The sequence below is a fragment of the Rhododendron vialii genome, chromosome 7a (genome assembly GCF_030253575.1).
Source record: "Rhododendron vialii isolate Sample 1 chromosome 7a, ASM3025357v1".
Classification (NCBI taxonomy): Eukaryota; Viridiplantae; Streptophyta; class Magnoliopsida; order Ericales; family Ericaceae; genus Rhododendron; species Rhododendron vialii.
Window position 1 is genome coordinate 29,255,683 of NC_080563.1, and position 12,971 is coordinate 29,268,653.

The 12,971-nt window shown below is 41.9% G+C and overlaps 1 protein-coding gene across 1 annotated transcript; it reads right to left on the reverse strand.

The window, feature by feature from the left end:
* Window positions 1–8,788: 8,788 nt before the first annotated feature.
* LOC131334126 (small ribosomal subunit protein RACK1-like) lies at window positions 8,789–12,451 on the reverse strand. Its single transcript, XM_058369005.1, has 5 exons — window positions 11,813–12,451; window positions 10,067–10,174; window positions 9,856–9,974; window positions 9,401–9,483; window positions 8,789–9,240 (listed from the first exon to the last, which is right to left on the reverse strand). The coding sequence occupies exons 1-5, from the start codon at window positions 12,216–12,218 to the stop codon at window positions 9,099–9,101; spliced, it is 858 nt and encodes a 285-aa protein (XP_058224988.1). The 5' UTR covers window positions 12,219–12,451; the 3' UTR covers window positions 8,789–9,098.
* Window positions 12,452–12,971: the final 520 nt, after the last annotated feature.

Here is a 12,971-nt window from a genome sequence, read left to right on the forward strand (position 1 = left end):
GCCTAAGATTTCCTAAGTACTCTGTTATTATTTTATATTGAGGTTTTGTACCCAATTGGATTAATTTATTGGGGAGTTGATCTTCCTAGAGTACATTAGTACACTAGTTTATTTATTTAAAGTGACATGTGCCTAATTGGATTTCTTTATTGGGTATTTGATTTTGTAAATCTTGTACTTTGTACCTTTCTTATTCTTTCTTGCATTTATATATATATATATATATATATATATATATATATATGTATGTAGTGTACTTTTGCTAGAGAGAGAGAGAGAGATGGGCTGAGAGAGAGAGATAGGAGACAAAGAGGGAGAGATTTTTGTTGTACTTCCACGATCTTTCTCATCTTTTCAAATCCTTGGTGATATCTTCTTCCTAGCCTAAATCTATCTCCCATTGTGCTTCTATATTTGTTTTAGACAAAATCTTGTACCATTGTCTCCAAATCTTCCAACAAATCTTCCATAATCCCATCCAAGGACAATCTTAGCCATGCAAGCCTAGGGTTAGGCTTTGATCTTTCAAAGATTGATTGCCATGAGTCAAAATTTGAAGGATGAGAGAGAGGGGGGGGGGGGCGGCCATGAAGAGAGGAGAGAGAGCCAAGGTTTTTCCTATAAATAGGACCCCATTCTAAGCATTTGAACTCACACCTTCACCTAGCAACTTCTCTCTCTAGAAATTCTTGTTCTTTCTTTTGTTCTTCCTTTGTTCTTGAGTTCTTCTTGAGTTCTTCAAGAAACTCAACCTAGGCTGCCACTAAACCGCCACCCGACCACCCTTCGATCCATAAAGTAGGGTAGTGTTAGTCAAGAAGAAGTTTCGAGAGAAACCATTCTCTTTCGAAGCTTCCGAAGGCATACGGTAGGAAGTTACTCCGTCCGACCACCGATTACCGCCCGATAGCCGACGTACTTTCCGTAGCCGCCCTACCGCCAAGAAGTAAGGTAGAGTCCCTTGTCCACTAACTCAATGTATAAGTAGGATTCCTTGTCCCCTAACTCTACGTATATGTAGTTATCCTTATCGTTCACCCCAAGTATAAAGTAGGTTATTCCTATTTACTTACTTATCGTTTGATTAGAAGTATTTGTATTTTGATCTTTAAGATGATTATGAGTATGCATATATGAATTGCTTGTATTACTTGTGGTGTGATAAAGCATAAGTGATTTCACTCCAAAGACGTCCGTACATGTGGCGTTGTGCTTTGAATAAAGCATAAATGATACACTCCAAGGGCGTCCGTACATGTGGCGTTATGCTATAAGTGGTGATTGAGCGTGATAAGTAATATAGAATTGGATGATCTTGTTAGAATGATTCCTGCTTACTTTTGTCCTACCGCGGAGTCTTTGCATGATAACGAGACACGAGAATCGAGAAAGTAGAACCATGACACCTAGGGTGTGGTTAATAAAAGGAAAAGTTTTTCGAGGAAAAAATATTTTGAAACTACATAATGACCGGTTTTGGGTGGCATTATGTGAGTTGTGTGTGTGCGTGTGTAAAAGAAATACTTGAAAAGAGTGAAAAGTTTTGGAATCCGCAATGTGGCCGGACTTGCCCATTGTGTGAGGTGTGTGTGTGTTCCAATGGGAATCCGGGAAAAACGGAACCATTGTGAGGTTGTGTGTGTGCCAATGGGAACCCGGCGCGGCGGAACCATTGTGAGGATACTCGGGAGACCGGCGCGGCGGAACCGAGGTTGGGTGTGTAGCTTGGTTATCCGCGGTACGGAGCCAATGCAAATGTTTTTGTGTGCCAATGGGAACCCGGCGCGGTGGAACCGAGGTTGGGTGTGTGGCTTGGTTATCCGCGGTACGGAGCCAATGCAATTGTGTGCCAATGGGAACCCGGCGCGGCGGAACCAAGGTTAGGTGTGTAGCTTGGTTATCCGCGGTACGGAGCCAATGCAAATGATTTTGAAAGGTTGAGTGTGTGGCTTGGTTATCTGCGGTACGGAACCAATGCAAATGATTTTTAAAGTGTGTAGCTTGGTTATCCGAGGTACGGAGCCAATGCAAATGATTTTGAAAGGTTGATTTGTAAATGATAATGTTGACACGGTCTACGATGAGTCGCGTAGGAGAAACCCGGAGAATCTTAGACACCAACGATAGTTGATTAACGAATGTGGATGTGTCATTGTTAGCTACGTATATATGTATCATGTGGAAATCGATGTGTTATTATTTCCTGTTGTTTTTAAGTTATGTGTTAGCGGGTATGGGATTGTTCTGCTGAGCTGTTGTAGCTCACGGTGTTACCTTTTGGTGACCCTGACATATTATATGGGTGGCGACGCCGGTATAATGTGTCAGATTTTGTAGATGATCAGGGTAAGCAGATCACCGTGGAGGCTTTTGGAGCTGAGGAGCTAGCAAGAATGGAGGAGCAGGAGGAGCTGTAGTTAGGAACCCTAGAACCCCATCCATTTGTGTAAATATTGAACTCTTGTGGGAGTTTTATTGTAATAACGAGCCAGACTCCATTTGATTTTATTAATAAAATGTCCTTTTAACGTACCCAAAATTCGGGGCGTTACAAATGATTCGAACACCCGCCGAGGATCTGGTGCCTTTGACAAGTCCCTGACCGTTTGCTCAATGGGGGATGGACATCGTGGGTCCACTACACAAAGCAACTGGGAATCGAAAATTCCTGCTTGTGGCAACTGACTATTTCACTAAGTGGATTGAGGCAGAACCACTGGCCAAAATCACTGAACCCATGATAGAAAGGTTCGTGTGGAAGAGCATTATCACTCGCTTTGGGGTCCCTTACTCATTGATCACAGACAATGGATCCCAATTTCAGAAGAAATTCAAGGCTTTTTGTGCCCAGTATGGAATACGAAATTATTATTCCACCCCAGCCTACCCTCAGAGTAATGGGCAGGCAGAGGCGTCTAATAAAACTATCCTTGATGGGATCAAGAAAAGGCTGGACAAAGCTAAAGGGAAGTGGCCTGACGAGTTACCGTTAGTTTTATGGGCTTACCGAACAACGCCTAGGAGGTCTACGGGAGAGACCCCCTATTCATTGGCATATGGAACAGAGGCTGTCATACCTTTGGAAGTAGGTTTACCGACCAACAGGACCGTTTTGGTTGAAAGTGGAGGCAATGACAGAGCCCTTGAAATTGAGCTTGATCTCGCCGAGGAGAGGAGAGAAAGGGTCTTAATTCATCTGGCTTCTTACCAGGAGCAGCTAATGAAGAGCTACAATAAGCATGTTCATCCTCGAGAATTTGGTGTTGGAGACCTCGTACTACGGAAGGTGCTCGGCAACACCAAAGTGGCCAACGAAGGCAAGTTGGGGGCCAATTGGGAAGGCCCTTATCGAGTAACCGAGATTGTAGGCATAGGGGCCTATAAATTGGCAGATTTGGATGGTAATCCAATTCCGAGGCCTTGGAATGTCCATAATCTACGAAAATTCTTTGTTTAGATGCATTCAGTTTTGTTTTAGATTTGCACTACGTGATTGTGTGGGAATTACGAATATAATTCCCTTGTTCTAATTTTGTTATTCTAAGTTGCAAGGGGTACGAATAACGCCCTCTTGAGTTTTACAAATTATGAATAAAGTCATTTTTTAGTATAAATGTTGTGTTCCTGGTATTTGTATTAACAATACGAACTACGAGATTAGTTTCCCTCATTCGTATTGGGGAGCAGGGGACAGGCACTGATACATTTAAGTACGTGACACTTAAACACAAGTAAGCACAAGTATGAAACACTTGTGTGATTTTGTAAAACATATTTTTAACAAGTATGAGCACACTTGTATGCCTTGTTTAAGTACGTGAAACTTAAACAGTCTGAAACACTTGTGTGATTTTGTAAAACATATTTTCACGCCGTTACAAGTTAAAGTAACGGAAAGCAAATACCGTTCTAACGCCGTTTCATAGAACGTCAGTTCGAAATTAATGATAGGCATACGAAACGTGCCACGTAGAGTTTATACCTCGAAATGGTATAGTGACGAAGGTGCCAAAGAGCATCAATAAGTATTAAAAACTATGACTGCTCGGTATCAGAGGAAGTTCAGGTCTAAACGTTTGTCTCTAAGAGCTTCACCCATTACCCCCGAACAGTGGAAAATACGTAAAGCTGGGGAGCAATTGTAGGGAGGTATTCCCGAACAGCTACATTTCATTACCGAACACGTGGTGTATAAGAACACGTGAGAAATAGAACATGACTGATCGCCGGTCAGTGCAATGAACAGCGATAAGGGCCAATGACACGAGAAGTCATGGGTATAAATTGACTGTTCGGCGGATAGAAACATTCCAGTTACCTTGAACCAAGTTACATGTGAAGTAGCTGGTCCAAGCAGACTGTTCGGTTATGATACAGCCGAACAGATGAAGTAAGAACCAAGCACGTGATACGAGGGATGACGGGTTGAAAGCAATACAATTGATAAAGGACCAAGTTACATGTGAAGTAATTGGTCCAGGTAGTCTGTTCGGCAATGAGACAGCCGAACAAAGAAAAAAATCCAATCAGATGTTGGAGTAAAGGGAACACTCTGGAAGGGTCCAGAAACAGTATTATACTGTTAAGGGATGAGATCCCGAAAATATAGGATCTGAGAAAGACACCCAACGAGTATGGGATATAATAGAAAAGAATCCTAAAAGGACTCTTTTCTAATAAACTGTTAAAGGAAACGAGAATCCTTGATATCCTGGGTTTCCTATACGAGTTAGGAATCCCAGGGCAAACACGGATGCTTGGCTAGCAAGCATATGCAAATCTATAAATATGAGGTAAACCTAGAGGTAAAAGGTACGCAATACATTGCTTTCTGATTGCTTTCCTACTGATAATTAGGGTTTGATTGCTAGTACGTGATACTAACTTTGGCATCGGAGGGCCTTTGCCACGAGAGGCAAAGGTGCGCTCACCCCCTGTCTATTTTGCAGATTAAGGTTCCGACGACGAATTAGGGTTCCGGTGAAGAGGCACGAGTAAGCCGTTGCAGTCCAGTTGATCAGAAGCATCAATTGTTTTCATCCCCCTACAGGCTAATGGGGTGTTTTTCAATAAAACCTTCCCCGTTTGTAACGTGGCTCCCGAACCCAAAGTACGAAACACTATCGCTAGACCAAAAGCCTATTTCAAACGAGTTCTCGGTTTCTCAGATTATCCATCTCAAAAATTCCGGTGGCAACTCTTCGAGCGCACGCCGGGCGGGCAGCCCACAATGGCGACTCTACTGGGGACTTATTGCATTAATCAAAATTTGGGAATTAATACATAAATGAACAATCTTTCGAAAGTCTGTCAAAACAGTACGCTCCGCGCTGCTGAAGAACGGAAGGGTAATGTAACAGGATCTCTTATCCGACCAATCCGAACTGGGACTTTCATTATTGTTCGCTCATATAGTTTTCTCCAAAGTATTGATTAATGGAGTGAGCCAAGCTTGGAAAGGACATTTTCAAAGGGAATTTTCAATATCTTTTGGAAGAGGAAAACTCTTTTATCCTGTACACTATGCACCGCACAAACCTCGCCAGTGTGTTTCGGCAATCTTGCCCGGTTCGCCGGCGATAGGCTCTCCCGAGATGCCTTGTAACCCTCGACGATGATGAGTCATCGTACTGTTTGACCACTGTCTTGCAATACACTTGACAATAGGAAGTACATCTTGGCTGTAGTTCGGGGAACCCTGTTGAGACCCAAACCGGCCTTTGCACTTGTATATAACCATAGAACCATCCCAACTAAGACAGGAACCCATGGTTAGGACTTATGTGATATATCCAGTTTATGTGCTTCTCATTTCTGTACATGCATATCATTCATGCATCATTGCATTCTGTAGGCTAGAGGATAGGGCTCCCTTAGGATTCGGTCAGTCTAGGAGACTCTAAATCCATGGAGTTTGAGATACCTCCGGTGTCTGTCGTGCCCAAACGGCTCCCTTGATCTAGGACTGACCTTAAGTGTGTGCGTATCTGGATTCCAGCGGTCATATTGCTCTGCCTCGGATGGCCAAGATAAGGAGATTGGCTCTGGTTCCGAAGCATTCAAAATTTAACCTGCCTGACCGCACCTACCCAGATTGTTGGAAATCTTCTGTACAAACACCTTAGGTGAGGTCCGGATCGCGATAGGTCCTAGGCTTAGTTTATAAGAGGCACGAAGAAAAGTAGGACAAGTATCCGTGATAAGTTGAGAGTTTTCCCTTTTGCTTTGCTACCAGTTCTGAAACATTGGTCGTCCGCGAGAAAAGACTATACCCAATTGGTTTCGTCCACTCCAAAGACTAGTTCGCATAGACAACCTAGAAGGCACTCAGCTATTTGAAGTTCCAATAGCACGGGAAGAGCAACCGCCAATAGAAATATTACAAGAACCCTTAGTAGAGGTGCTACCCGAAAATCCCTTACCAATGGCTGATCAAGGAAACGGGGTTGAAGAGCTTAGGCAAAACATGGCTGCTTTGGATACCCAACTTAAATAGTCCATCGCCAATGTCGATGCGCAACTCAAGGCTTTTGTTGCATCCATGAAGAGTGACATGATCATGGTAATGGAAACCATGCAAGAAATCAGTGATAAGCTTCAAAACAAACCTCCTCCACAACATGAACAGCCCAAAGAAGAAGCACCAGCTACGGATCCTAAGCTGGCTGCTCTTATTACTAAGATCAGCAAGCTAGAGGAGTCAGTTCAAGAAACTAGGCGACTTGGGAAAGGAGAAGTCGACATGAACAAGCTGTGCTTATTCCTGAACACCAAATTGCCGAAAATGTTCAAAGGCATGGATTTTGCAAAGTTTGACGGCACTGGTGATCCAAAGGCACACCTTCAGGGATATGTTGGCTCTCTCACCATGCGAGGAATTGAAAAGGAAGCTATGGCGCAACTATTTCATGAGTCTCTGTCCGGTCCCGCTTTGCAATGGTTCCTTACTCTTGAACCATCCAAGAAAATGACTTGATAAGATATTGGGACAGCCTTTGTAGCCCAATATGACTTCAATATTGATCTAAAAATGACCACAAGAGAGTTAGAGAGCACTAAGATGGATGAGAAAGAAAGCTTCGCTGATTTTGTGAAACGCTGGAAAGCCAAGGCCGCTCAAATGCAAAATAAGCCGGATCTCAAGGAACAAATACAAATCATAACAAAGAACTTGCCAAGCTCCTTTACCCTATACATGGTTCTTTCCTAAGCCGCCTCAAACTTCGAAACTTTCTATGACTTCGGGTTGGCTGTAGAGGAAGCTTTGCGAGACAGTACCTTGGAGAAAAAGGAAACGGGGTCGAAATCCAAAAGAGCATATTCAGGCAACAACAACGTTCTTTTCGGGAATACCAATCAAGCCGGAACCTCATCCGCCAAACCCGCAAAAGTTAACCAAATTTCCGAAAAACCTAAATCCCAAAATCGAACCTTCTCCCAATTCAGCACCCCTAGATCTGCATTACTTAAAAAGCTCATAGAAATCGGGGTATTGAAACCTCTCTCGCCACCACAAACCATTCCACCGAACCTAAACCAAAGTGTCTACTGTGAATTCCACCAGATGTCTGGCCATACCACCCACAATTGCATTCGCCTTCGTCATGAGATCCAAAACCGCATTGACAATAAGGTTATTGACACCCCACCTTCAGATAAACCAAATACTGTCTCAAACCCCTTACCACAACATAACACCCCTTTTCGTATTAACCAAATCACCTTAACCCCGGATCAAACATCAAACCACCCAAGATTTTGATCCAACCCTTTTCATTACCCCTGATACTGAACCTAAGCCGATTGTGAAAATTCCCGAAGAAATTGCTCTTTGCTTCCTGGGAGAATGGGAAAATACGTGGGGAGACCTCATTTCAGCAACTTTCAGAGGGATGCCGAACCACCATTCGAGCCTGGATGGGAAGTTGATTGGCAGAATATTTATGCTAACCCTCTCGATGGACTTTCTCTATGCATGATGTTCGAGAGCCAGAACGAGAACTATTAAATCCCTCAAGAAGTTCCTGAGTGGGAATGGGATCCAACCCCGAATGAATATCAACTTTTAGCCAATGACCCGCTGGATATGTTTTCTCTACCTGCAATGTTTGTTGAGGAATACCAACCCTAGATGCTAGCCTATGGTTGGCTGGAGCCTGTTCCTCTTTAATTAACTTCTCCTGTTGCAATGAACCCTTAGAGCCCGAAGAAGAAGTGGCCAGTAGTGAGTTTAACCCCATGGATTACATTATGGAAGGAGAAGAATCAGAACCCTCGGTCACCATCCCTAAGGATGTTGATGTCACCATGATGAACTTATGGGAAGACGAACCGGGAACCAAAGCAAGACCATGGACCAGCTTCGAAGTTATCACACTACAAGAAAAATCGCTTTTTACAGCGTTTGAAAAACGCTATTAAATGGTATATACAGCGTTTTTCCAAACTCTATATTAGCCGACGTTGTTAAAAGTCTTGGACATAAGACAATATTTTTAAAACACTATAGAATATCGACTTTATACAGCGTTTTAGAAATGCTATTGAATGTAAAGTTTCTACAGCATTTTAAGAACGCTATAGAATGTAAAGTTTCTATAGCATTCTAAAAACGCTATAGAATGTAACGTTTCTACAACATTTTAAGAACGCTATATTAGCCAATTTTTTACATTTTTTTAAAAATTCTATAAATATCAGTATATTAGCATTTTCAAATAAGATCATGGTAATTTCATTTAAGAAACAAAAATGATTGATTCAATTCAATACCAACTATATCCAAATATCAATATACAATAAACAATTCAACTATTGAATAAAGATTTATTACATTAGCTTGGGAAACAATTTTTCAACAAAATTACATAAAAGAGCCCAACTAATTGGACTCTTTAAAAAATAACTAATGTAATTCTACTTTCCTGAAAATATAATCATGAACTAGGCCAACCATCCCATTCCGCGCGTAGATTCTCTTTACTTGAAGCTTACTTCTTTGCCGAGCTTATACTCTTTCTGCTCCCAAAGCCAACCACATAAATCGGCTACTTGAAACCTCCAAAATATGAGAAACATGCCCGTAGGTTGAAGTTGTATCAGAAGTTGTAGCAGTAAAAATCATCCCCGAAAAGATGCAGCACATAGTAGAAGTCCGAAGAAAAACAATTGCAGCAAAGAGCTATAATAGACATCCGCACCATGCAAACAAAAGCAAGCATTACCTTCTTACAATTCCTCCTGCAGAGGAAGAAAGTAACGGAACTTTTTTCTTTTTCAAGTCATAGACCTACAGAGGAAGAAAGTCTTTGATTTACAATGGCAAATATCATCTAACACATAAAGAGTGAACAAAACATTGTCCTTTTTTTAGACATAGGAATGATGAAAAATACATTACCTTGTGTGGAGTCCATATGCTCTTCTCTCATCTGAGGGAAAATTGTTTCTTTCAATCATTCTTGACCACTTTTGTGGCAAAACCTAATGTTCACTATTGTCATGATGAAGATAGATAATAAAAAAAATTAGCTAGACTAATAAAGATTTTCCTAAAAAAATTAATTTTTTGGACTTTTCAACAACCAAACATTGGAAATCATGTAAAAGGTTTTTGACAAAAATATTTTACGTCCAAACAAACGGAGCCAATATGACGCAACAAGTGACGTGTCCCAGGGCCCTCCACCACTGCACGGGCTCGGTGTGTGGATGGACTATACATGATTGTGAAGTGAAAAAGGGCCTCGGACACTGCCACTTACCCGTATGTATGCATCAAGTTTTTATCATGTGTTAGTAATGTTAGGCATTTGAGAACCGGAGAAGACCAAGAGCGAAAGTCAGACAACTCACCCACTTACTTGAACGATCTTGTCTTCCAGCTGCAACTGTTTCACCATCCTGTTTCTTGTCCTTCAACCTTCTGTGGCAAAACCACCCAGAAACTTGCCTTTCTGACAGCCCTACTGACTCTGCAATTTGTGATTTCAATTCTTTCAGGTAAGATCACAAATTGCATGGCATTATACAGCAAGATGAGATATGGCGATAAGAGCACACATACCAATGTAAAATTTCTCTAAAGCCTCAACCTGAGATGGTGTCTTGAACCTTCTTTTCTTGCTTTTCTCCGGAAGGGCTTTGTTGTCTTCAGAATGCACTTCAGATGACTCTAAAATATTAATAACACATGTTATAGCTAGTATCATACAATGCCACCAGCCACCACAATATCTCACCAGCTACACAACAAATTGCACCTGAATGACATTTCATATAGCTAAACTAGGTCACCCACTTGGCACCTCTTTTTAATAATATTTGCTTTACATACCAAGGGAAAACAAACTGTGTATGACTGGAAGAGCTTTATGTTATTCAGAATGCACAATGTACTTCAAATGACTAGGAACATCGAGGGAAAGAGACACGTAACAATGCGTTCCAGAACCAACAACTATGGAACTTTTTCACATATATAACTTCTTATTCCTTGATCCAACACCTACTCATAAGGCCTATAAACACAGCAGAAGATACAAGAAGAAGTCTATAAGCTGAAATACTATAGGAATAATAATCCAAAGCAACAATATCCTTTCACTGAAGGGACAACAATTATAAACTCAAATTGAACAATACGTAAACAACTATCAAATGTACATGAAGTCACAATGCGTAATGCTGGGGAAAAGTCAAAAAATTCAGAAATCTTGGCCACAAAATTCACTGCAATGCATAATGCAGGGGAAAATCAAAAAATTTCAGACATCTTGGCCACAAAATTCACTTATATAGAGATCTTATAAAGTGATAATAACACATATCCCTAGACTCCAATCAATACTATCAGCAAATAGCACGATCTGAGTAAACAAAAATCAATCCATATCATGATTCATGGACAAGATGCACAAATAGGCACACGAATTCAATCAACTAGAGTGAAAATGAACAGATTCAAACTAACAGCGTAACAAGAGCAACCGAAAGTAGTTCAACGTTGAAAGGATAGTCAGTCAGTAGTCATCCAATGGTCCCAATAACACAATCTCTTCAACTTCCTACTCTAGTTACACACAAGCCTACATCAAATTTCTTCATTCCAAAATCAAATCTATAGAAAGGAGTCTAGAATATCTTATAAGAGCAATCAAAACATAAGGCACAATGTATAACAGGAAACCCAATTTCAGGTTATAGCGGTGGAAATGGAATATGCCACTTTACTCGACAAACAACAAAAAATAAACCCCAAAACGTAAAATGATTTAATTCTCACTAATAGACCCCTTTGGATGGTGAGAAAAGGGCGTGACTAACAGACCCCTTTGGATGGTGAGGATAGGACGTGACGAGAAACAGAACTCTCTCTCGCCAAATCTCAACGTGAGAATGAAAAAAGGAACCAATTGAAACATGCATCATCTGTGTACTTGTCTCACCATTTCTCACCAAACAATTCAACACAAACCCCGGTCCATTCTATTCTTTGTTTCTCTTACCAAATCATTCGATCCCAAGGTGTTGCAAGAGACCAAATTAAAAAAGCAAGGCACAAAATTCAACAGGAAACCCAATTTCGGTTCATCAGGGTGGGAAATGCAAAACGCCGGTTTACCCTACAAACTGAAAAGCAAAAGCAAAACATAAAATGATTTAATTCTCACCACAAACAATCAAAATAAACATCATCTTTGTACATTTCTCACCAAAAACTCAACCCAAACCCTAGTCCTTTCTATTCTTTGCTTTTCTTACCAAATGATTCCATCCGAAGGGTAAAGTAGTAATAGTTCTAGTTTCTCACCAAGGGTGTTCCAGACCTTGATCGAGCGGTCGCAGGAGGCCGAGACGATCTCGCGGTTGTCGAGGGAGAAGGCGATGGAGAGGACATCCTTGGTATGGCCAACGAAGTGGCAGGCGGTGGTGCTGGAGGCGAGGTCCCAGAAGCGGAGATCATCGTCCCAAGAGCCGGATAGGGCGAACTGGCCGTCTGAGGAGAGGACAACGTCCTGTACGAAGTGGGAGTGGCCGGTGATGCGACGGTGGGGGAGGCCAAACACCTTGTCTTCCTTGGTCAGGTTCCAAAGGATGATCGACTTGTCGCGGGAGGCGGTGACGATCATGTCGGAGTTATCGATCAGGGTCGCGATGGCGATGACCCAGTCGGTGTGGGCCCTCATGGTTTCGCGTAGTACCAGAGACTCTCCCATTTTCACTTTCTCTCTCTCTCTGCTAGGGTTTGTAGGCTAGGGTTTGGAAGGGAGGCTGGGGTGAAGGAAGAAGGCTCTACAGGTTTCAAAAACAAACGCTATGACCTTATTTAAAAAAGAGAAAGAAACTCTATGAAATACCATGGCCCTCAAAAAAGTATTAGCGCCAAAGCTTTTGATAGCTTTTTGAGAAAAATGCTATGAAATAACGCCATAAAATTTAGTATTTGTTGTAGTGTCAACATAAAAGTGGGAAATGAATAATGGACTGTGAACAAGGCAGTGATGGAAGTCAAACAATGGAAACCAGAGGACCTTTGGGAAGATCTGGTTATCGCTGATTTAGCGTCCAATCTCCAGGATACCACCATTGGAACCAAGCGCAAGGCTTTGATCGACTTATGGAGTGAAGAATCAAAGTACCGCCAGATTGACCGCCTGATGAGGAGTGGCCGTATCTATCAACCTCCTAACCTCCAAATCGGAGAATCCTCTAGTCCCGCAGCTCCACCAGCCAAAGAACCCTCAAACTCTTTCACTACCCCTACCAAAAACACTTTCCAAACTTTTGCTCCACCAACCAAAGAACCTTTCCGTTTTGAGAAAAACCCTGAAGGAATGATCAAACAACAACTCGAGCAAACCCAGGCCAAAATGTCTGTTTGGGATGTGCTTGTTCATTCCACTCGCCATCGAGAAGGGTTTATCCAAGCCCTTTCCCACCTGAAAGTTCCCTCCAATATAACCCCTAAT

Excerpts from the sequence above, each read along its gene's own strand:
- LOC131334126 (XM_058369005.1), bottom strand. The coding sequence starts at position 12,218 with ATGGGAGAGTCTCTGGTACTACGCGAAACCATGAGGGCCCACACCGAC. Across the intron at positions 10,175-11,812 it reads CAAGGTCTGGAACACCCTTG|AGTCATCTGAAGTGCATTCT; the intron begins GTGAGAAACTAG and ends TTAATATTTTAG. Across the intron at positions 9,484-9,855 it reads AAGATCGTTCAAGTAAGTGG|GTTTTGCCACAAAAGTGGTC; the intron begins GTGAGTTGTCTG and ends AGTGAACATTAG.